The 23859-nt window shown below is 45.1% G+C and overlaps 1 protein-coding gene and 1 long non-coding RNA gene across 4 annotated transcripts in view; both read right to left on the minus strand.

Annotated features, from left to right (window-relative positions):
- Positions 1-729: 729 nt before the first annotated feature.
- LOC120410528 lies at positions 730-4930 on the minus strand. The gene is made up of 3 exons (XR_005602734.1): positions 4844-4930; positions 1549-1776; positions 730-987 (listed from the first exon to the last, which is right to left on the minus strand). It is a non-coding gene; the product is annotated as an uncharacterized LOC120410528 (long non-coding RNA).
- A 3972-nt stretch (positions 4931-8902) lies between these two features.
- The window catches only part of MAPK6 (mitogen-activated protein kinase 6), a 29027-nt gene continuing 14070 nt past the window's right edge, over positions 8903-23859 (minus strand). The window contains exons 1-6 of one of the 3 annotated variants that reach the window (XM_039557422.1): positions 22742-22848; positions 16681-17894; positions 15918-16062; positions 12700-12864; positions 11873-12074; positions 8903-11272 (exon numbers count right to left, since the gene is read on the minus strand). In XM_039557422.1, coding sequence (XP_039413356.1) covers positions 10174-11272; positions 11873-12074; positions 12700-12864; positions 15918-16062; positions 16681-17235 — 2166 coding nt within the window. In that variant the 5' untranslated portion in view covers positions 17236-17894; positions 22742-22848 and the 3' untranslated portion in view covers positions 8903-10173. Of the gene's footprint in view, positions 11273-11872; positions 12075-12699; positions 12865-15917; positions 16063-16680; positions 17895-22023; positions 22183-22741; positions 22849-23859 lie in introns of those variants that run through there. The other 2 variants (XM_019280922.3, XM_010391182.4) reach the window with 2 other exon arrangements.

Raw genomic sequence — 23859 nt, forward strand, 5'->3', positions numbered from 1 at the left:
GCAATGGCCATCAAATCCATGTCTGATGCACCAAAGGCAGCTGGACCCTTCGGATGCTCACGCCGCCCTGCCGCGGCCCTGAAAACATCTGTCCCCACCACATGCCAGAACAAGCTGCTCCCTGCAAGGCTGGGTAAGCTGCACCACCCCACCCACCCCACCCCACACCGCAGGGCCATGGTGCACGTGGGGTCTGTGTTCCTGGCTCCCCACGGCAGCACAGCACAGCTCTGGGGACAGCAGCCCTGCCCCTGCAGGCAGAGGTGCTCTGGTGGCCACCAGCGCACGCCCAGCCCTGCTGTGGAAAATGAGTCCTTACACAGCACTTGGATGCTGCTCCCACCCTGCCTTCCTAGTGAGGGACTGCAAAAACGGAGAAGTGGAAGGTCCCACCTCACAGCGATGATGCCACCCGTGAGAACTCTGCGTTGGCCCAAGCCGTCAGGTGAACAGCACGGCGTCAGAACAGCAGGCACGACTGACCTTCCCTCCTTTACAGCCAGTCTGGACCAAACCTTCTGGCTTTTTCCCCCCTTTTGAAAGTAAGATCAGGATTCACTCCTCCTCACTTGCTTTCTAAGGCAGCATGGCCAGGGCACTGTCTCCAGGCTGGATGTACTCTGTCCAGGTGGGATGTGCTGCCTCTGCAAACACACTGCTCTCCCAAAGGAGCAGGGCTGGGCTCTGCCACTGCTTGCTCATCTGGACGCTACCTTTAATCACCATCCCTGCTCCAATTCTCCCTGTAAGTGCTCCATATTCAGGTGACACGGTTCATTAGTTTCCATAAATGCCCAGGACATTGCAGAGGCTTCAGGGACTTCAGTAAGAGGTGAAGGTGTAAACGACTTTCCTCCTTACCTTAATCCTCCAAATCCCTCAAGGTGGCTCAAACTCCAGCATCTGGGGGAGCCTGGTTTGTCCCACCCCAGTCAGCACCCTGCTCTTGCAGCATGAGGTTTAACCACTCCATCTTTCATTTTCCTGCTGTAAAGTGGAGAAGACAACACATAAATTCCTTAGGGGTGCAGGAGGAAGGCAATTCACATCTGTGCATGCTGCAAAGCCTCTTGAGACTCGCTTTCCCTCTGCGGGAAGTGAAGGTATCTTAGTGAAAGCCATGTCATTCCCAAATTTCTGTGAGCTCAGCTGGATGGGCAATGGGGCTGGGGTGCTCCATGGCTGTGAGATGGAAATGGAGTGCCCCAGTGCCCAGAGGCAACATTCTCTGCTGGGAATTACCCCTGGGCACGAGCAGTAGCATCTCCAGTTGTGTTTTACAGCAGCTTCATGAGTATTTTAAGGAGAAGGGGGGAAGGACCAAGTTGGCGTGTTCCCAACCTGCTGCCACTGGCCTCACTGGCGGAGAGCACAGTGCCTGTGCAGAGGGCTGGAGCTTTCCAGAGCCCTCCTGAGGGGCTGGGGCTTTCCTGAGCCCTCCTGGCTGCTGAGCCCCACCATCCCCAGGGCTGGTGCAGGCCGCCCTGCCTGCTCACCCAGCTCCCGACACATCACCACTCAAATCGCTTCAGCGAATTCTTCTCGTACTTCACTTGAGCCAGACGCTGTAAATTGGATTGAAGTGGTGCCTGGAGAGATTTCTGGCGTCAAACATGTAAAACTAACATGAACTTGAACTGTCTCTGGGCTGCCACGGGGGTGTTGCTCCCCACACTCCCCTCCTGGCATGCAGGGAGCTCCCCAGATCCGGCTCCTTGAGTTTGAAGCTGGCTCTCCTGTGACACTGCCCGCAGACACCAACAGTGATGTCAAAACCTGCAACAGTGAAGAAGTTCATCTTGAAAATACATCTGCTCATTTCTTCTTGGATGAATATTGTACTGGGGCTGAGTGTTAAAGGAACTGGGCATCGCACTACTCCAGAAAATGGCCTGAGCTCCCAGGGCAGTCAGGCCACTGACTGCAGTCATTTATTTCACTTTAAGCTTTCCATCTCCTCCTATTCCTTATCACTTGTAAGAGTCAAGTCATGTAGTGAACATCTGGGACCTTCAGGGATGAGCACAGGATTTTGACTACTTCATGGACCTGGAGAACAAATCTGTCTCATTTTTTGAGCATGGAAGAAGAGAATCTGAGGTTATTGGAAACTCTGAGGGTTTGGCATCCTCAGGCCCCAAATCATCTGGAATGCTGGTGAGAAAAGCAAGCTGCAGATACAGCAGCTCCCCTGCTGCAGGACCTGTGTGGTGCTGGGCAGAGCCTGCCCTTTACTGAGCTTTCCTCCCAAGCACTACAGCCATGCCTGTCCAGCTGGGCTGCCTAGCTGGGGGAAGACCTGATGTCTGGGAAGAATTGCTCTGTGTTAACTGGCTGATTAAAACTGGGGACGTGGTTCTCCCTCATCCAAGGGCCGTTCTGCATCCGTCTGGTTCTGCATTGCACTGACAAACACTGGCAACTTGCAGTGTACATGGTAGATTCAGTTTAGCCACAGAAAGTAAATAAGTGGACAGCAGTTTAGACTCATGGAAAATAGCAATTTTCATTTTACCTTAAAGAACAATCCAGTTTGATGTAGCCTCAGGGATTTTAGTATGCATTTTCTAACGGCTCAGTGACCTCATAAATTACAGGGCACTGAGTTCACGCTTCCTTCTGAGTGTGGTCTGCACATGCTGGAGCCTGGCACCTGCAATGCAGAGCCCTCTCATGAGCCCACCATGCTCTCCCAGGCCGAAAGCAGTGTCTGGCACTGCAGCTGCCCTGCTCCCAGGGGAGCAGAAGCACCTCAGTGCTGGGTGTGCGAGGCACTCAAGAAGCTGGTTGGGCACTGGCCAGCAGCCCCTCGCCAGCCCCAGCAACAACCTCTGGCAGGTCACAGACTGGCAGTGGGGATGGGAACCGGCTCCTCAGCCACCCCAGGCCCCGCCACCCCGCCGTAAATCCACGGCAGTGACTGCTGCTGTCAGCCCCTGAAAGGAAGAGGCAGCTCAGCGAGAGACAAACACTGCTTGGGTTTTATTTTGTCGTAGCTGGAAGGACGCCACGGATGGCAGCTTGGAGAGCAGGCTGTGATCAGCAGGGAGATACCCAGCTCCCTGCTGGCAGCCGGGCTCTGGAACAGCTCCATCCCTGCCTGGCAGGTCCTATCTGTTAAATAAATGTGATGCCAGGCTGATGTGTTGTAGAGAATGGTTTACGACCTTCATCCAACAAAAAAAGAATTCAGGCAGGTGTTGAGAGAAGGTGAGTGAACACATCAGTGTAAATAGCCATAATCAGTCATATTTTGGGGAACACAAGATACCAGTCTGGTGCCAGCAGAGCTGTGCTGCCTCTGCCTCAGGGCTTTGGTGTGGACCTACAAACATGTGAGAACAGGGTGTTTTGCCCCAAACCGCCTGTGTGAGAGCCTCCCTGCTCCCAGCAGCCCTCTGCAGCCAGCCAGCCCTGCAGCCCCACTCTGTTACCAGCTTTCCAACATCCTGTTTTCACTGGGATTATTTTAATCTTCCTGTTTCCCATCATATTTTTCCTCCTGCCCATGCCAACGCAGACTGCAATTCCTGGCAGGCAGGGCGGAAACCTCCTCCCTGGGCTGCACCAGCACTTTGGAGGATGAGCTGGACTCTGCCCTGGTCACACCCGGCTCCTCTCTACTGCTGGTGCTGTACCTACTGCTGACCCACCACGGCCACCCAGCTGCCTACAGCAAGTCATTTTGAGTCCACTTGGCCAGTAAATCGCTCTAGCAACTCTGCTTTCATATTTTTCTCTGTGTTGGCTGAAGAACCAAAACACCTGCTCCACTGCTGATGTGATTATGGTTTTATCAGGGCAGGAGAAATGCTGCAAGGTACTGATTTAACCATCCAAGAGCCACACAGCTGCGGGCAGCCAGCCTCTTCCATGCTCCAGCTGCAAACAGTGAGCCACTCCATGGCTGCCCAGCTTGCCAGAGCTCCACTTTGGCTTCCAGGGTTTGCTTTCCTCCTGGGTTTGCTCTGTCCTGGATGATGAATCTCCTTGCCCTGTGCAGGTCCATAAGGCAGTCACAGGTTTTTTACCCTGCCTTGCTGGAAATGGATGCTGTGCTCTGGGTGATGCGGTTACAAGGCCAATAGAAATACAGATATAAATGCCAGCAATCCCAGAGGACATTCCTGTCCACTCTACACTGCAATACACTGGCACCTTGCTGCTTCACAGGGCTAGGTGTAATGTAAAACTGAGAGGCTCAAACACCTGAGGGTCTCTCTGTATAAAAGCAAGTAAAAAGAAAATAAAGAATCATGGAAAACCAGTGAAATGTCATGTGTAAGGGTCTGAAAGATAATTTAGTATTTAGAAGTAATTTAATCTTTCAATGTGTCAACATCAAATCTGCTAAGACTGTAACAATAGCAGAAAATATCTGGGACAAATATGATACAAAACAAAAACCAAACCCATCTGCTTTCTTAATCATAGGCTTTAAGAATATTTCTGCTAGTTACCCAGCTATTTCAAGAGCTGTACTGTTTAAATCTGTATCCAAACAAACACAGAAGTCACAATAAACCTGTCATTCAGTTATTCAGGTCTATGCTTTAAATCCTTATAGATGATAAACTTCAAGACAGACATTAAATGGAGGCATTGTTTCTCTGCAGCCTCTAGCACTGAAGATTTAAGGTCTAATCCAGTCTGAAAGGCTGGAGATGAGAAGATATCCTTTCATTGCCTGAGTCTGGTTTTGGAGCATCCATTGCTGAAGCCTGAGCTGCAAACTAAAAGGTCAACAATCTTGTAAAGCAGAAATTGTACCCTGGCTACACTTGCTTTTTGGGAAGATGCTGTGGAGATGATGACACAGAAAAATGATGAGGTTTACACTTACCTTGCACCAGCCACTGTGGGATTAGTGTGGCAAAGAAGCTTCCACACTACACGGCACCAGAGCCCTGGGACAGGGCTTGAGGAAAATTCAGATATAAAGGAAAGCCTGTATGTTATTAGGCCTCACATGTGTTCTGAGAGTGGCCAGTGGTCATTAACCAAGCAGGCAAGGCACTGCCCACAGGCCTTGGACTGTATTCAGCCATGAATGATTACCAGAAGAATATAATAAGGGTAAACCAAAATTTACAAGAAATCTGGAAAAATGGAAAGCGTTAAGCTAAGACACAAGTAATGCAGAAATATACCAAATTAGGTCAAAATATGTCAGCCTTCTACCAATGCTAAAACTGAAGAAAACCCATCAAACCATCAGCCACCAACTCAGTCGTGGCTCTGTGTTCTAGAAACACCGACTGGATGCAGGTGTGGACTAACCTGAGTCCCCAGGGACGGATGGAAAAGCCCTTCCCTGCTCCCTTTCCCTACAGCCCTGCTCTTACTCAGCTCCTGAGTGCAGGAGTCGCCTCCCAGCATCTTTGTGCCAGGAACGAGGGAGCCAAAGCTGGGAGCTGAAGGGCAATGGAATTGCTGGCTCTGAGGCAGGACAAGTCACAAGTTCCCTGTCCCCCCCAGCTGCCAAACGCACCCTTTGGTATTTCATTCCACACGTAGCAACCCAGGCCGGGTGACATAAAGGTTAAAAGTAATTTTGGCTGCAGTAGCCCAGCACACAGATTACAAAAGGTATTTTATTATCAGAGTTCTCTATAGAAGGGCTGCTCTGCAGTCAGGATGCAGCAGACAGATTCCTGAGGAAAGCAAATGACACGTGTGGCTGCTGCCAGCTACCGAGCCAGCTATTTGCAGAGCGTGGCCATACCCGGCCATCACCCCGTCCCCAGGGGCTGCTGGGCACAGCTCCCTCTGCACATGGCCTGCGACCCACAAATCACCCTATCAGCCCTGCTGCCTCCCAGCCAAGAGCAGCCTCTGAACTTTTCAACAGCCCATATTTTAGGGAGTTGTCAAATACCACTCAGCGTGAGCAGATAACCATTTCAAAGATAGAGACACTGGAATGGAAGGCCGGGTGCTGGGTGCCAGCGGTGATCTGGATTATTTGCTTGTTGCTAAATACCCCGTGGCATTACTTCCCAGGTTGTTCAGCTCAGGTCTGACGCAAACAGTGGCAGAACAGCAAACAAGAATTTACAGGATTTCGTAAGAACTGAAATAACTCAAGGAGTAAGGAGCAAATTGGTTCAGGGCTGCTGTTGCTCAGGATTGCATCTTTGGAAGAACAAAGGTTACTGTTCAATTATGTGTAAAACCCAGCTGAAGGCCTGACAAGCACTTCCAGATCTCAGCAGCAGGAAAGAAACATGAGTATAAATAAAGAAAAGAAGACTTGTGGAAGCAGATTTAGCTCAAGGATGCTTTTCCTCTTGATATCCAGAAATAATTACACTGCAATGTGCCATTGAATTCCTCAGGACCCTGCCTACATTTCTCTGGGGTTTGCAGTATACACATGTGTACAGTAGAGGATGAAAGTCCACATGTGGAAAAGCTCCTGCCTCCCCAACTGTTGCAGCAGTTAGAAGGGGACAGAACAAAATAGCAAAACCAGTTTCAGAGCAACATTAGTTCCATATGGAAAAAAAACCTCTCTGGTGGATGCCTCCCACATGTAAAAAAGGCATTAAAAACCTGTTCATAAACCAGTGCCTCCAAGCAATCAGCTGGATCAAAGTGGGAACTTGGCAAGGCTTTAAAAGGATGCACCAGGCACAACCCTAAGAGTTTCTGCAGCACAGAAAAAGCAATAGCAAGGTGACAGCGTCCATCAAGGCACACAGGTTTTACTGTAGGCAGAGAACCCTCAGCTGCAGGTACAGGGGCCCTGCTGAGCAGGGCAGAGGAGGGGCAGCAGCAGCAGGGCATGCCCCGGTGCCCGGCTGGCTCACAGAACCCCACACCCAGCCTGCAGGCCCAGCAGAACAGCTCTGCTCACAGCAAACACCAGCTGAGCCGTGCTGCTCACACTGTCATCACACCACTACCAGCAGCGTGGGCAAAGTCCTATAAAAATAGCTAAGACTATCTATAGCAACTCTGATTTAATTAAAATTAAATGCAATTGTGAGACAGCTAACTGACCGTGGCTGAGAACTCTTGATCAGAACAAACTGTTCAGCAATTATTAGATCTCACTTGATGACAGGATGCGTAAAAGGCTCTGTCCTGGTCTGTTGTAAACATCACTTCTTCTAGCTGAAGCTCTTGTTAAATGTACTTTAAAATGCTGCCTTTTAACCAAAGGCCACCTAGAGAAGAAAGGGTACTTTTAAAAGATGGTTAATGTTCTCATTTCTTATTTGCTTTTTTGTTAAATAAGGGTGTTCCATTGTACTTGGCAAGCAGCTTGGTGTGAAACAGTGGTCCCTTTATCTGGTTCATAATTCAAGCCTCTTCCATATTTTGTTTCTAAAGACAATGCTGTTGCTAGGTCACAGCCAAAGTGACTGACCTGCTCTTTCCTGCGGGGATAGGCATGGCTGATGAGCCCAGGGCAGGAACCACCTTCCACCCCACGGGAAGAACCTGTGACACCCTGCGCTTTCTGCAGGCTGTTCTTCCAACACAACACTCCCGCGCTTTGCCAAGGGAGAGCCCAGCACCACACCCAGAGCACCTTCACTTCCTAGCAGTGATTTCACTTTGCCTGGTCCTTACCAAACACTTTTGTCTCCACTTAGGGAATTCTTTCTACTTAATAATCTCGAGTGCCCAGCTGCACCCTCCAGGGACCCATGGATAGAGGCTGTTGAGAGAGCAGGGTTTGCACCAAAGCAGGCAGCACAGCCTGTACAGTGTTGCTTCCCCAGCACAGGTAGAAGACCAAGGTAATGAAGCACCACGCTGGGTTTAAGCTCAACACTCGACTCTCCCCTCCCTTTTAGTGTAAAATGTTCCCTTTGTACCCTTACAGGCTTCTTAAGTACTGGTTTCACTTGAGTTCTTAAAAAAACAAAAAAAGGAATCAAAAACAAATCAAGAAGATACTTCATTTGTACAAGATGTGTTTTTAAGCTGAATTTTGTTGCCATTTCTTCCACACTTCCCACCCACTGCTTTCATCCAATCTCAACAAAAACCCCCACAGCCCTTGAGAACAGTCCCTTGCCTGGAGAGGGCAGGTGGTCACTCCCCTCCCTACAGCCCCACAGCCCACTGCTGCGGCTGCATAAACGTCCAGGGACCGTGCCCAAGGACACAGACCCTGTCCCCTCTCCCCAGGTGCCCGTCCTGTGCCACACTGCAAGGGCAGATCCTTGGTTTAGGCCAGTAGCAGCTGTGCTAGCTGCCAGAGGAGCAGAGATGGAAAAATCTGGAGGAACTAAAAGAGTCATAGGAAAAGCTGGAGTTTGCCAGAAGATACAGCTTCATTGTACAGTTAATTAGCTCCCTCTGGAACGGCTGTGATGGGAGGAACTGGAAGAGAAACACGAACGTTCTAAGGCTTCCTGCAACAGAGACCTGAGCTGCACATTTTGAAAGATCCCATAGGAGTCACCTGGTCATGCTCCCAAAACCTCCTCCTGGAGGTGCTCCAGCCAGGCTCTTGGCTGAGGAACCCGCTCACCTTCAGGCTGCCAGCAATGCAAAGGTGCTTGCAGCCACTTACAGCAGCTTTTCCTTTAACACTAAGCAGTCTAAAACATCGATAAAACAGTACCTTTGGTCACTGAATTGACTTTCAGAGTGTGTTTCTTACAACAAAAATGGTTATGGACACCACTGTGTATTTGTGCTTTCACAGCCACACCCCTGCATGGGATTTTGCTCAGTACAGGCTGCAGGCACCAGGACAGAAGGAAACTCCTGGGAGTCCCCTTCCCGAATGCTGCATCCCCAGCAGAGGCACTGCCAGGGAGAGTCCCTCATGCTTCCATGAGCACCCTGGGTTAGGCAGTGACCCCCACAACTCTCCCAGCTGCAGCACAGCAGCCCCTCTTCATCTGGCAGGGTGTGTACAAAGCATCACAAACAGCCATTTTTGCTGGCCATGTTTTTATTTGTTTTTAGTTTTAAACAGGGGAGCCAATGATACATCCAATATTTCAAAAAATCAGAAGGTAAAACAAATTTTCAAAAGACCGAGATGCTACATGCTATATTTAACCTAATTTTATTCATGCTTGCTTTTGAGGGGGGTTGGGAGTGGGACAGGAATCATTCAGTAAAAACATACAGTAAAAACAAAATGTCTCACCATATAGAACTTTAACCTACAGTAATGTTGTACCTTAATTATTTCCATGCACACAACTAACATTACAAAATTTTTAAAAAATGAACACAATTAAGACTTCTAGGAGCATTTGATAATAAAGCAATTCCTAATTTCTTTTGTAGAGATCAAGCACCTCCAATTACAAATTCCTATACACAGTGAGTGCTTTACTTGAAATGAAAACTAAAAAATGAAAGTAAAAATGTATTGGATAGCCTCAGAATAAGCTGATGTTAATATATATCCAGCTATGTAGGCAATAAAACCATAGTGCTAAACAAAAACTTGTATCTGAAAAGTAACTCAAAAATTGACTTTCTATAATTACAGAAATATAATTATTTGCTAAAATAAATAAAAGTGCTGCATATTAACACTTCACTATAAAGAATGCATACCAGAACATTTATAAATATTGAATGATTTTCAACAGGAATAGCTACTACAATAATGCTGGCTAAATAGAAGTGCATAATGAGAAGCACTATGGGTGGTTAATGTTTTGCCACATACTGCTGTTACCTTGAGGTAGATAACACATGCGTACCAAATTCTGCATTCATTTCAGTTGCTGCTGGTATCATGTGTCTAAGAAATGTGTACAGTATGAAAAACTCTAAAATACGCATGAATGAAAAAAATGTTTTGGGAAAAATAGATATTCTCATGCAATTATGTACAGTCTCACTGTGTAAATTTCAAGGCAAGGTTCTTTTTCTGCAAAACATGGACACTGTTTTACTGAGAGAATGTTTTTTTACTTGGTTTAGTGCATTTTTTTGTTACCTCCTGCATTTTGCATTATTTTGCTCTATTCTTTAATTTTGTGTGCAAACGACATGCCAGTTTAAAAACAAAACTAACTCATGTATAGAAAGTAATTCTGGATTGTAAAAACAATGGTAAACAGAAAACTAATGAAATCCATACCAAAATTACACCATCTGATTCAAGTAAAAAAATTACTTACACTAGTAATAAAAAAAGACAAACACATCTCATGAATATAAAAGAAATGTCTGCTGAGTGTTTTAGTTTAGATGTTTCAGAATGCTGCTGTAGGTTTTGTGGGGAATCTGGGGAGATGATTTCATAGCAGAAGGCGTTAGTGTGGCCTGGATTGACTTCAGAGGCGAACCAACAGGGCTGTGGAACTGAGGAATACCTATGGCCTCAAGCTGCTTGTTGAAGAGGAGCTCTCCACTGTTACTGAGAAAGCTCTCTTCTCTTTCCTTCTCCCCAAGCTTCCCCTCTTCTACTGGCTCAGGTTCTAGCATTTCAGCATCTTCTTTCTTACTAAAAAATTTGTCCAAGTAACTGGTGTAAGTATTTTCTTTTTCAACTTGTTCATCTTTCCTTACTTCGCAACAGAACTGGTCTATGAGGAAGCACCCCTCCCCACCACTGACAAACTGACTGTCCCAAGAAGTTTGGTACAGAGCTTCTAACTGTGCCAAATTGGCCATTCCTTTCTCCTGCTTCTCTCTGCTTACCGACTTTGATATTATTCCTTTCAACTCTATCTGAGACACTGAACTGTTCAAGTCATTTAATTTATCAACATCAGTAGACTCATGTTGTAAACTAAGCTGGATGGTTTCTGCTATGAAAGAATCAAAGTCAAACCCCTGATTCTTCTCCCTTTCTTTTTCAACAAGTTGCTGTGATGCTTCCTCAAGCGCTATCTGAGCTTTCACCAACCCATTCTTTTCACATTTAGACTTGCCTTTCTTGTCAGACTTTTCTTTGCTTTGTTCCTTCCAGTTTGACAGATCTATAATAAGCTTGGGCTCATAGTAATGGTTAACCTCACTGTCTCGCCAAACTAAATTATCTAGGTATGAAGATGACCTCATTTTGTAATTGCAAGTGTGACTACATTCCAGATCACAATACTTGTTTTCGTGGTGATCTGAGTACTGCCAGCAAGGCTCAGTAGAGAAGTGGGTGTCAAAGGCAGGATCCTCCAGGTACTTTTCACGATCTCCATCCAAATATTTGCGAGGATCTACTTGCACTTCTTCTTCATCAGTAACATCAGAAAGAGCCCTTGGATCACGCTGAACTTCATCAGCTTCATAGTTATTATGAATAGGCCAGTCATGGTCTGAGAACTGACTTTCATGGAATCTGTAAAACAATTTCCTAAGTGTTAGCAGCTAAAAAGTCTTCTAGCTCCCAAGACAGAGACAGTTAAACTTAGAAATTCCCTTACAAAATAATGACAATTCAACACAAAGTTTTTCCTTAATCCAACTGGGTACCTCTTCCAGGTTTTTAATTTAATCTGGCATAAAGCAACTGAATTACATACAATAGCTCATTTCATTTACAGAAATCTTTCTAAAGTGTGTAAAGTACTTTCTAAAGTAAGATGGCTACTGTGAAATCTCTTTAATATAACATGCACTAAGCATTAGACAAGACAATCATAATTAAAACTCCCTTTAAACATAGTTTATTTTTAGAGAAATATTTTGGGGAAGAAAAAAAGAATGGAAATATTAACTTTAGATTCTAGAGTCCTGAGTGTAGCTCAGGAATCCATCGGCATCTCCAAGTCTTGTCTAATGGATTATAAATCCAGTGACAATGCTGTAAGGGAAAATTTTATTTTCAGGTCCACTCAAGAAGAAGAAACAAGCAGAAAAGGAAATAGTGCCCATAAAGCAATGCCACTTCAAGCACAAAGCCACCCAGTTATGTTACCACAGTAAGTGATAAATTTACCTTTCCCAATTATAAATATGGCTGTGACTTTCATCCATTAGCAGAATATCATCAACCTCATCTTCAATGTGAAAAGGATGACTTGAAATAGGCTCATCCGTTGGAAAGGAATAGATGCTCATGTAAGGATGGGACAAAGCTTCTTCTGCTGTCAATCGATCCATGGGACTAAATGTCAAAATTTGCTCCAGAAAGTCCAGTGCTGTAGAGAAAAAAATACCATTAAATGGGAAATTTCAGACATTTAGAACTTAATATTAAGGTGAGTGCTTTGCTCTAGAGCCCTGCAGTTGTTTCAAAGTAGCTGCATGTGAAGAATCAGCTCCTGACAGTACAGTGCCAAATACGCATCCATTAGCCATCAGAAAGAGAGGGGAGTAGAGGTCAAATCTAAGATCAACCATAATTAAACTTAAAGCATGAAAAAACAGCAAGAGACAGAAAGCTTCAAGCTGCATCAGTATCCACCAATGGCTACCAGGAAACACTGCTGTTGCTTTGGCTGGGGAACTGTCTTTTAAAAACATTTCAAAGACAGTCCTATACTGACTCCATTCCAATGTTTCCTTGCATTTAAAAGGCCAGTGTCCCAAACCAGAGCAATTCCAGTGCAAAGAGGTCCAGCAGAGATTCACAGTTCTACTCTAAAGATGACCAAGCAGCCAGCATGGAAGTAATTTTATTACAGCGGAAGACAATCCTTCTTCAGAGAACACAGATTCTTCTAACTGAAACTTGCTTTTAACTATCACACACCTGCACCTCAAAGTTGCACACTATCTGATTATTTTGAAACATCAAAACAAGGGGTTTTCTTAATTACTTACCTTCAGGACTGATGCCTGGAAGCAACTGAGTTAAAGGTTTGTGTGGCTCAGTCATATCGTTTCTAATGTAAACTGGAATTACATTGAGAAGCTCCTGACGGTCCTCCTCATGTACAACAGGAATTGATTCTAGAATCAACTGCATCTGTTCAAGTTCATGTGCACCTAAGCAGCAAGAGAAAAGACAAGCTGCCATTTCAACTTACAACATTTCTGATCCCTGTATAGGAAAGGCACGTCAAAATTTTATGCTCTGAGCAGCTATTTCCAGGAAAAGATTATAATCTCCTGCAACAGAGGAAAGGCTGAAGCTCTGAATTTAAATGATAATAAATCTGAAGAGCTCTCAAGAAATGCTGTGGCATATGAAGAATTACAGAGCTGCTACTCACAGATAAAGAGACCTAACCTTAAGCTTTTGTAAGGGTGTTTTCACCATGGATGAGGTACTCTACAGCAATATCCTTTTTGTTATATGCTATATACTGCAATCCTCCCCTTTCAACTGATCCACCTAAATTAATCTAGTATTTGACCTCACTTTGAATTATATGTCCCTTATTAATAAAAACAGTAGTGGTTTTGCTCAGAAAGATGTCTTACAGGCGACAACCATTTGTATTAATATTCTACTCTGAAATCCTGCATTAACTGCAAGACAAAAATCACCTGTCAGTTACACAGAACGATATCCTTTTTAAATAAAGTACTGTATTACAATTAAAATTATAGTACTCTTTTAGCACTACCTGAAGTTTCCCTGGGTAAGAACAATAAGGGCCTATACAGCAGGTCAATTCTGAATAATGAACAGCATCTATATTCAGTACTGGAGTACCCAGAAATACAGCGTGTCAACTTCAGCTTGTTGTTCAGCTCCAAGAAGGATGTAGGACCCTAGAGATTCAACAAGCAGATGAAACTATATAGGATTAATTGCATGGCAGCATTTCCTTCCTTCACCAAGCAGCTCTGGGCAATCACAAGCCACACTGATGTATGTGACATTAAGTATAAAAATAAATGGGGCCAACAAGAGATTGGACCATCTCCAAACCTCCACACTCTTGGTTCACTTCAGCGCCTGCACAGCACAGCAGTCTGCACTGGACATCCTACCACACACCTGCCAGGTGACTAGAAAAACTGAGCCAAAGTCACTGCAGAAAATCTGACAGATTTTCTATGTTCCCCAAATGAATCAGTACTGCCTCATGTTAACTTCTCTACTGGACTGAAAGAGCTGTTTTGTTCTACTTCAGACTACAACAAATTACTTAATACAATCTATCAGATGTTATGTTGCTTGTAATTTGCTGGAAAAACATTCTACTCCGTAATTAGTACCATCCTAAAAATTAATCATCTTTCTTTTCACTATCAGCAAAATAACCATTCCAAAATATTCATTTAGAACAAAGTAGTAGAGAAGTTGTTTGGAAAAGCTACTGAACTCCTCTGCCTCAACCTCCCTTCCCTCACTTATCCCAGGTATTCTGCAATATTAATCTGCATTCCTCCTTCCCATTCTCATCAGCTTTCTGAACAGCGATTCCTAAGGGATGGTTCAGAAGTAGACAGAAAGGTGCAATTAACCAAATCAAGCCCTCCGAACAACTCTGCAAAAGATCTTTATTCAGAATCTCAGGGCAGAATAACTGACATATCTCCAACCATCTTCCCTTTCCAAATGCATGATGTTAAGAAATCCACTTTTCTTTAGATTAGAAAACCACTGCAGTGCTAAATTTTCAGAGGGGCACATCCATATTTAAAATATTTTTCTAAGTATCTACACAATGCAATTAAGGCATATAAACAAGTCTACAAATTTAGGATTTTGGTTACAAAGACCAAGTTTTTTAACAGAATTCTAACTCTCTGCACAGCTACTGGGCCAACAAAAATTTGTGACAAATACCAATGCTACTCAAAGAAAAAAAGGCCAAAATGCTGGCAAGTTGTGATCAATCTATGCTGAATGATGAAGTCTGCCAACTTTCTCCCACTATGTCACTATTTGCCAGCAGAAGTTCTCGATGCAATGGGAACCTAATAAATCTTGTATCAGCCAAGCATTTAATACTCTGGGGACATTACTGCAGCAGTTAGTAACTCAAAGAGTGAAAAACTCACTGCAAGTTAAGAGAAGCCTCTGCACATATTAATCACTGATTTATACCAAATAGTGCTTCCAAGTGACAGCTCTCCATTAACAGTACTTAATGGGAGGAAGCTCTCAATTCCATTGCCTTTTCATGCAAAGCTAAGAATTACTGCAGAGATGTGCTTTCAGTCCACATGTGTCTAAAGGAATGTGAACTCTGAAATGCAAGCTTAGCTCTTGGAGGTTTTATCTGTATTACTCCTATAATTCAGGCCAACAGGAGCAAATCCAAGAGTGAGCCTGAATGAGACAGCTGCTGCTGAGGCCCCAGGGTGCACAAAAATAAGCACTTCAGAGGTACTTCAGTAGTTTACTCATCTGCTCCCATAGACCGAGTGCTTGTCAGCAGGTGGTGATCTCCTACGGTGCAAATGACTATTTCACTTTATCTAAAATGCTCTAGTTTGTACTCTGAGCTAGGTCAGCAACATGGTACAAGATGGCCATCAAGAGATTTGCTCCAAATATTCGCTCCTGATCCTAACCAAAGCTCTAATATAGATGTGCCCAATGAGACCAGAGCATTGCTTACCTGAAACAGTAGAAGGTTGCACACTTCCTTGCTGTAATGCACCAAATTTTACACTTTTAAATACTAAGTCTATACCCCTGGGGCTTAATAATTTAAAATACAGAGAAGCAGGAAGCGATTAGGTTGACTACATTAAAAATAATCTTTATGCATATGATACTTAGGGTACTGATAATCTTCAAATATTCCCTGGATACACCAATTCACATGTGTATCAGAACACTTCTTGGGCAATCAATAAATTTAACTCAACATAATTACAGACAGATTTACCATGTGTGACTTCTACATTAAATTGTGATATTTATCTAAATACACACCAATACAAGTAACAAAATTGAAATGTCTTCTGCTTTACAAATACACTAATTTATAGTTTATATAAGTGCATAATAATATAGCATATCCTGATCATCAATGACTATTGATGTTAGCCATGAGAACCAATCTTTCCTGAGGAAGATAATTAAGCAAAAACACTCCTTTTATGAATATACACACTGATTTTATTCTACCCACCTGCAAAGAGGGTTTTCCCAGTCAGCATTTCAGCAAAGATGCAACCTGCAGCCCACATGTCAATGGCTTTAGTGTAGTTGTTAGGAGAAAGCAAAAGCCGGGGCGATCTGTACCATTTAGTAACCAATCCTTCAGAAAGATGGCCCTAATGAAATTAATTTAAAAAATTAATTAGATTTTTAAGACTTGCTTTTTAAAAATTGTTTCTTATTTTTTAATGCACCACTAACAAGAATTTTTGGTCTCAAGATCCCAGGGATTATACTGTGTGTGTTCTACCAAACCTTCTTTCTATCTTTACAAATATCTCTGTGAGTGAATAGTAACGATATAGAAATATGACACCATTTATTAGTCAAATGAGGTACTGCAGCAAAGCTTTCTTATTCCCAGATGCCAAATAAATGCAGAGATGATACTGAACTCTCTTGTGAAACATCTAGACCAGGAGGCTCTGAACCAATCCCCCAAAGTAGCCACACTTGCACTATGAATGCACTACTTACATCTAAGGCTTCTATAATTACATCACTAAATGTTGCTCTTAATCTCAGGTTCTGTCTTCACTGTTAAAACCTCTGCTTTTCTGAACCCATCTAGTAAAAAACAATTATTTTATGCTTGCAGTAGTCCTATCTAGTAGTCCAAACCATGCTAAGCAGGCCTTCCACAGCCTATCTACCTGTGCAAAAGGGAGAAAGACACTATTTTGAGAAGGCACAGTTACCAGTGTGTCACTTAGATATTCCCACTCTCTGCATACCTTGTGGGAATAATGAGGATCCATGATTCGTGCAAGACCAAAGTCACCAATCTTCAGCACCAAGTCTTCAGTATTAATGAAAAGATTGGCTGGTTTGAGATCTCTATGCAGAACATTTGCAGAGTGAATATACTTGAGCCCACGTAGCAGCTGGTACATGAAAAGTCTGGCATGATCTTCCAGTAAAGGGCCTTGCTCTAGCAAATTAGCCAGATCTGTCTCCATGTATTCCTGGACAATGTAAACACAGTTCAATTCTGTCAGGGAGCCCACGTCATCTGTTAACTGGCTTCCACTGGGACCAAGAATTTCAAATACTTTGACAATGTTATCGTGGTCAAGTCTTCTAATAATTTTGATCTCACGTAGAGCATGTTTAACACTCTGGGGATCTGTAAGGACAATTTTCTTGACAGCTACTCTTTTGTCACAGTCATTATCGACAGCAGAAAAAACTAAGCCGTTTCCACCACAGCCCAGTGGTTTTAAGTCCATATACCGAGAGCCCAGATCAAAACCATGAATGTTCATGAGACTTTCAAATTTTTCCGCCATTTTAAAATTCTTTACGTTTTTCCTCAAACTACTAAGCTTCTGTAAACACACGGAGACACTTCCACTGGTATCTGAAGGAAAGGTCTTAGAGAAAGGGAGAAGAAACACTTGGCTTTGACTGCAAAATGGTTTCTTGACACTCTCATTTCATTATGAGCCAGCCAGGCCTGTTGTGTCCCCTTGAATTTAGAGCCTGTAAGCTCTAAAACTCAAACCGAGCATAAGATAGAAAGATTGCAGCATTCATAGTTCAAGAAAGGTGCAGCATTTCTGCAGACATTAAAGAAAATACTCACAAGAAACTCAAACGGAATGAAATGACATACTATGCACTCAGCTCTACTGTGCTAAACTGGTTAACATTTAACAAAAATGTGAATAAATATGCACATAATAGGCTTCTATTAACATCCTCCTCCTCACAGTGCAGATACATTCAGTGTTGGACTGGTCCTGAGCAGCGTCATTCTATGGTGCTGGTAAGCACTATTTTTTTTCCTTCTTCCTCCTTCCTCCTTTTTCTCTTCTTTGTTTACAGTCTAGTTAAATGGGAAACTGGCAGCTCTTGATTTACAAAAGATGCCTTCTGTTAATGATCAGGTGGCTCCAGCTCACCACAATCACAGTCAAAGCTACCATCCATTTTACTCCGTGGCAACCTGAAAAGCAGAGAAAAATAGATCAGTACCCCAGCACATACAAAAGTCTTCCTCCTCCCCCAACTCATTGATTTGTCCTTATCCAAATAAGTTGGAAACACAACTTATTTACTGTCCAGTTACAAAAATAATAAACCATCAAAAAAGCTAAACCAGTTAGAAATCGTATGTACTTTTCACACTCGTAGAGGAAAACTGGCAATAATGACCAACCACCATTTCCAAACGTATATTGTGAACATTTTGGATGTAATCTATTGAAAATACATAGCACACAATGAACAATCCTCCTGAGTCTTAATAAAGGGATTAACAAAGCAAACTTGGTAATTCTCCAAGAGAGCTGTTAAGAGACAAGCCAGAAGCAACAGTATCCTTAGCATCTGTCAGCAAATTTTGGAGCAATCCTTTTCACTAAACTTTTATTCAAAAACTAAATCAGGTTTAACTATTTCACCATAATAAGAGGTTACTAGGTACTGGTCACAAGAAAAGGGCAAAGCTTGTACACTCCCAGTATTTACTGCATATACAGCACACATCCAATGCCACTTATAAAGCTTAAATCCTTGTGATTTTGGATAAAATTTACCAACATCTCAAATAATACCTTTGCCTCTATAGACTCATTGTTACAGGAATCACAGGGGTAATTCATACATATCAAATATTATTACTTTATCAATTATTTCTACACTTATCCAACCTAGACTACAGAGAAAAAGCAGCAAGTACATTTTACAGAGTAACTGATATGTTCTACAACCATTTTCCCTAACATATGGGCTCTTTCAGACACCATTTATTTGTTATTAGTGTAATGAATTCACCTACTATTTATGAAAAACCAAACTGGCAATTTTCTCAGTAAGTTCCCGTCAGCAACAGCAGAATGCAGTCATAAAGACCACATGGTGCATTTTTGTACAACACCCTCACTTTTAAAAGCTCAAAAACATCACAAAGGGAAGAGTCAGAAGTGTAGGCTACACAGTGTGGTAAGCTTTGGGCAGTTCCATTACAAGTCACCGGCATGCTCTTCCCCAACATGTATAGGTCACATGAAACCACTACGTCGCCTTCTGTTCAGCCTCAGATTAACACATTTCAGCTCTTCCCTCAGCTCTCTACCTAAATGTAAATGTCTTCACACTATCCCAGCACTTCAGAATTAATTGAATGAATGTTTTCCTTTAGAACAGTGCTAGCATTTCAGTGGGACAACTGGGAGCAGGCAAAACAAGTCTCCTCACTCCTAACAGCAGCAAGAGCAGCTGACAAGTTATTAACATATTTTAAATAATGGCCTCAATTCACTAAAGTAATCAGAATTGTACAGAGAAAAAGAAAAAAAGGAAAAAAAGGCACACTGGCAAACAGAAACAAGACTGTTTCAACATATTTAAATATTACCCTTCCTTAGGCTCAAGCCTGACTGTCCCCAAGACACAGCCCCAACGCCCTCCTGCCACACACCACCTGCCTCCAGGTACGTGGACAGAGCATGACAAACACAGGGAAGAAGGAAACACATGATATCCTCTGCTCAGTTTTTATTTTTAAATAAAGATCACTATATGCAGTATTTTTGAACTGAAAAGCACTGAGCTGCCCTCTACTGATGTGGTACACCCTGCCAGAAGGGTGATCTTCAGAGCTGTCTCTACTCAGCACATGGGACTTAAGATTGCCTTAAGATTCCTTTCTTTGTACATTGGCAAGAATCCTAATTTTTAACAGTGTTTTACAAGGGTTATTATAGCCTCAGCACAAACACAGTGAGGTAACACTACTACTTTTCCTCAAACTACCTTGAATTTTTACCAGTATTAAGACATTAGAGTAAGGACCCCTTTTAAATAGCCATGAATTTACTAAAAGAACAAAAGTAAAATTTATCCTAAAGAGGACAGCATCAGCGACTACCCAACTCCGTTCACAATTATAAAACCCAGAAGTCTAGCCTCTTGATTTCAACATTTTTAAACTCGAAACTATTTTCTCACTCACACGCACTACTTTCAGGTTAACTTGTTCTGAGCTGCTGCCTGTAAAAGCGTTTACATCACCCCATTCACCTTTCATTCCAACACCCCCCCAGCTGTTATGGAAATTAGTTTTTGTACCAATACTACAAATTTCACGTTAACTCGAGGTCCAAAGCCTCTGTTCAATTACCCTGCAATAAGCTGTATTTTACATCCTTGGGACCATCTACAACCAGTTGTATTCTGCCTCATAATTAGGCTTATTGTTTCACACTGCTGATGCCTTCAACAGGCAGCAATACCGAAACTGTTTGCACCAGCTGTGTGACACATCTGGAACCTCTCTTTTAGCTAGTTCCATTAAACAGCCCAGGAACAGATTCAAAATGATGCCCATGAGCAGCAAAGATTAAGATCTACCATCTCTCTGCCATAACTCAGATCTTACCCCCTACTGCCATGACTGAATGCAGCAATGAAAGGACTGCTTCAGGGAGAAAGGGAGCTATTGCCCACTTGCTTCCTGTAGTAGGAGTCCTAAAATTTTCATTCTGTATCTCTGAAATGATGCATTTTTTTTAAACACCAGTTTACACTTATCCTTTCTCTAGGTGACCACTAATTACAATGTTTTCAGAGAGCATGCAATGATCTTAACTAAATCAGAGTGATTTAGCTAAGAAAACAAATGCTGACAACATAAGCAACCAACCCACTGCAGCCTTCATTTGACCTGATCCTGCTACAAACTTCCTATCTGTGAGCAAATTACTTAATCCTATGTTCTAGCCACTTGAAATGTATAATGGACTATTGTGTAAAAAAGGGGGGGTTTATCATCCCAATTTGTGCTGAACAGGCTGTTGACGCAGGGACTGACATTTTCATCTAGGCTGTCACCTTTCCAAGACTACCAGGTTTTTTATAAGTGATACTTTTACTCCTCCTTCTTCAAACACAAAGTTTAAAGAGGGAAACACAAAGATACCGGTTTCTTATGTGGTTTATAACTGTGGTTTTAAAATGGGTCAGTTCTTGGGAGAGGGTAACAGAAGCAACCCACAGAAGAGCTTTGAAATCATCCCTAGTGATGATCATCACACTTGACCGGCTTCAGGATTGCGCAAGCAGCCCCTTCAAAACATGCTCAACTGCTGCACGTGGATTTATCACAGTTTTCAGGAAACAGGATGTACACCGAAACAGGCAGGCATGAGATGTTTACTTTATCAGAAATACAAATAAGACTAAAGATACCAGTTAATTTGATTACACTGACCATATAATGATCAAATTATTACTCACAGGAGAAAGACCAAGAATGACTAATGACACATTATACAACCTGCTAAGTACTATCCCTTTGACTAAAAAATATACGGGGTACAGAAGAACTTTTTTTTAGATCAGCCACGTTGCAGTCAGTAGGCAGAGTGAGTCATCGTCCAACTCATGAAACTGCTGCTTTCTAAAGCCTCCTACTTGCTCCCCACACTGTTTAGGGAACTCGGTGCTGGCAGTAAGCAAATGTTACTATTAGTTTATAAATCTTCTGAAGGATCTGTAAAAACACACAAGAACCCATAGCACTTTTTTGTATCGTGTTTAAAAATGGTTTAGTTCTCCCTTTAGATAATAGTAATAAAAACTCCCCAGGAACAGCCCACCATCAGCTAACCACAGCCTTCTGCACCTCTGCAGACCTGCTACCATCTGCTGTTCCGCTGAACAGGTAACCAGTCAAGAGTGAATTCAAGATAACAACCACACAAGGACTGAGCTAGAGCAAAGGCTGAAATGAAAGTTCCCATTTTAGCTTTGGAGCACACATTTTCTGAAAGCAACTGCCAAACCAAAATGCATCTCTATTTTAAGCCACCACTTTCCGGAATTTGTAACTGGTTTATAAACACATAATGCTGTGACGACTTTATTTTTATATATACACACACATATCTATATAAAAACCTTGCTGGCAACAGCACTGGCCATACGACAACACGCCGACCGCCGTTTCTTTTTCCACTACATAATTAACAGCCATTGTCAGGCTGATCCCAAACGGCACTGAATTAGCCAGAAAAAGAGACACATCCTACACCCGACAAGCGAGAGCATCTTGCCTGCCTAGGCAAGGGTACCTGTTCTCCCAAATCGCAAAAACTCGGGCAGTCTCTCTTCAAGCCATTTCCTTCGGGTGCTTCAAGCTACTTATTAAGAGCATTAAGTCACTTTTCCCACAAAAGGTTCCCAGAGCCTGCGGGCGCCCGGTAGCAGGAGCGAGCGGTACCTGCGCCCTATCTGCCGGCTCGGAGAACTGCGCTGAATGCAGCAGCAAAACTTCCGCAGGCGGTGGGGCCGGGCCCCCCCGGCAAAGAACATCCTTCCTCCCGCCGCCCCCCCGGCCGAGCCAGCCTCGCCCGCCCGCGCCGCTGCTCCGGCCGCCCGGGCCGAGGGACCCGCTCCCTCCGTGCCGCGGGGGGCGCAGCCCGGGCCCGGCGCCCCCGCCGCGGAGCAGCCCTACCTTCAAACGCCCTTCAGGCCGCGCCCGCCGGCCCCGGCACAGGCGGCCCCGGCCCGGCGCCGCAGCCGCCGGCAGCGCCCCCCGCGCGGCCGCCCCCGCCCGCCCGGTCAGCGCCCGCTCGCCCCCGCGGCCGCCGCAGTGCGGAGGGACCGGGCCGGGCCGGGGCCAGGGCCGGGCCCGGGCGGAGGGAGCGGGGCGGGGCGGAACGGAACGGGCCGGGGGCGCCGCCGCCGCCGCCGGGCGGGATGGAGGGAACAAAGCGCCTTTGTGCGGCGGGGCCGGGCCCGCGCGTGCGGCGGCCGAGACCCCCCGCACCTCCCGCCTCCCGCACTCACGGGCCTTCCCAGGCTCATCGGGGGTGCGCTGCTCACACGGCCGAGCCCCGCGGCTCCGCCACCGGCCCTCGCCCGGCGCCCGCCCGCCTCGCCGCAGTTGCCGCTGCCGCAGCCGCCGCCATGTAACCCGGCGCGGAGGGCAGGGAGGGGCGGCGCGGCGGCGGCTCCGCCCGCCGGGGGCGGCCCCGGGCGGCCCTCGGGGAAGGGGGCGGGACGGGAGCAGCGCCCGGGTGGCGGCGCGGGTACGGCCGGCCGTGCAGCCGACGCTGTCCCCGGCGGGGCCGGCCCGCGCGGCATCACCTCAGCGCTTCGCCTGTCGGCCTGAGACACGGCGCTCCCGCTGTGCCCAGCTGGCCCGAGCGGTTCAGCAGTCTCGGAGCGCGGTTGAGTCAAACACAGCACGGAAAGGCGGCAGGTGGAGCGGTGCGCACCGGAGGGAGCGCGGCCGCGGCTCTGCGCGCCCCGGTGGCCCCTGCGGCAGCCGGAGCAGCGGGAGCGGGAGGCCCCGCGGGGCCCAGCGCTGTCCCCGCAGCTGTCGGTGTGCGGGGCTCCAGCAGCGGCGGGCGGGGAAGCGCCTGGCTGCGCCCCGCTCAACTGGCCCGTCCCTGAACGTCCCTCAAGGCAGAGAAACAAAAACAGTTGGGAGGCAACAGGCGGGCGCAGCGGGGGCAGTTCCTTTCTCCGAAGGTGACACCTCGGCTCAGATGTTCTGCGGCCGTAATGTCATGGCGGATCTAAGTGTTCTCCCCACAAGCATCTACAAATCTTTGCCGTTGCTGTCACCTCCAGAGACCACAAAGGATTTCTCTCTTGCTATAGCATCTCCCTTAAAAGAGGCACTAAGAGGCTGCTTTTCCCCAAAACCACAACTAATACAGCAAAATAAAGAAAAATAATAAAAACTTTACATTTTTCCTCTGAGACTTTTATACAGCAGTCTTAATAGGGAGAGAGAAGCGTGAGGACACCAAGCCTCTGGGTATCAGAAGAGCCTTATGCTTCTACTAACCCAGTTTCAGTACAACTGTCAAGTCAGGGTGCAGTTTTCTTACTGCAGTCCCTCATAAACCTTTTCAGTGCAGGATGACTCAAAAAGTGAGAAAACATTTAATATTCAT

Source organism: Corvus cornix, chromosome 10, assembly GCF_000738735.6.
Source record: "Corvus cornix cornix isolate S_Up_H32 chromosome 10, ASM73873v5, whole genome shotgun sequence".
Classification (NCBI taxonomy): domain Eukaryota; kingdom Metazoa; phylum Chordata; class Aves; order Passeriformes; family Corvidae; genus Corvus; species Corvus cornix.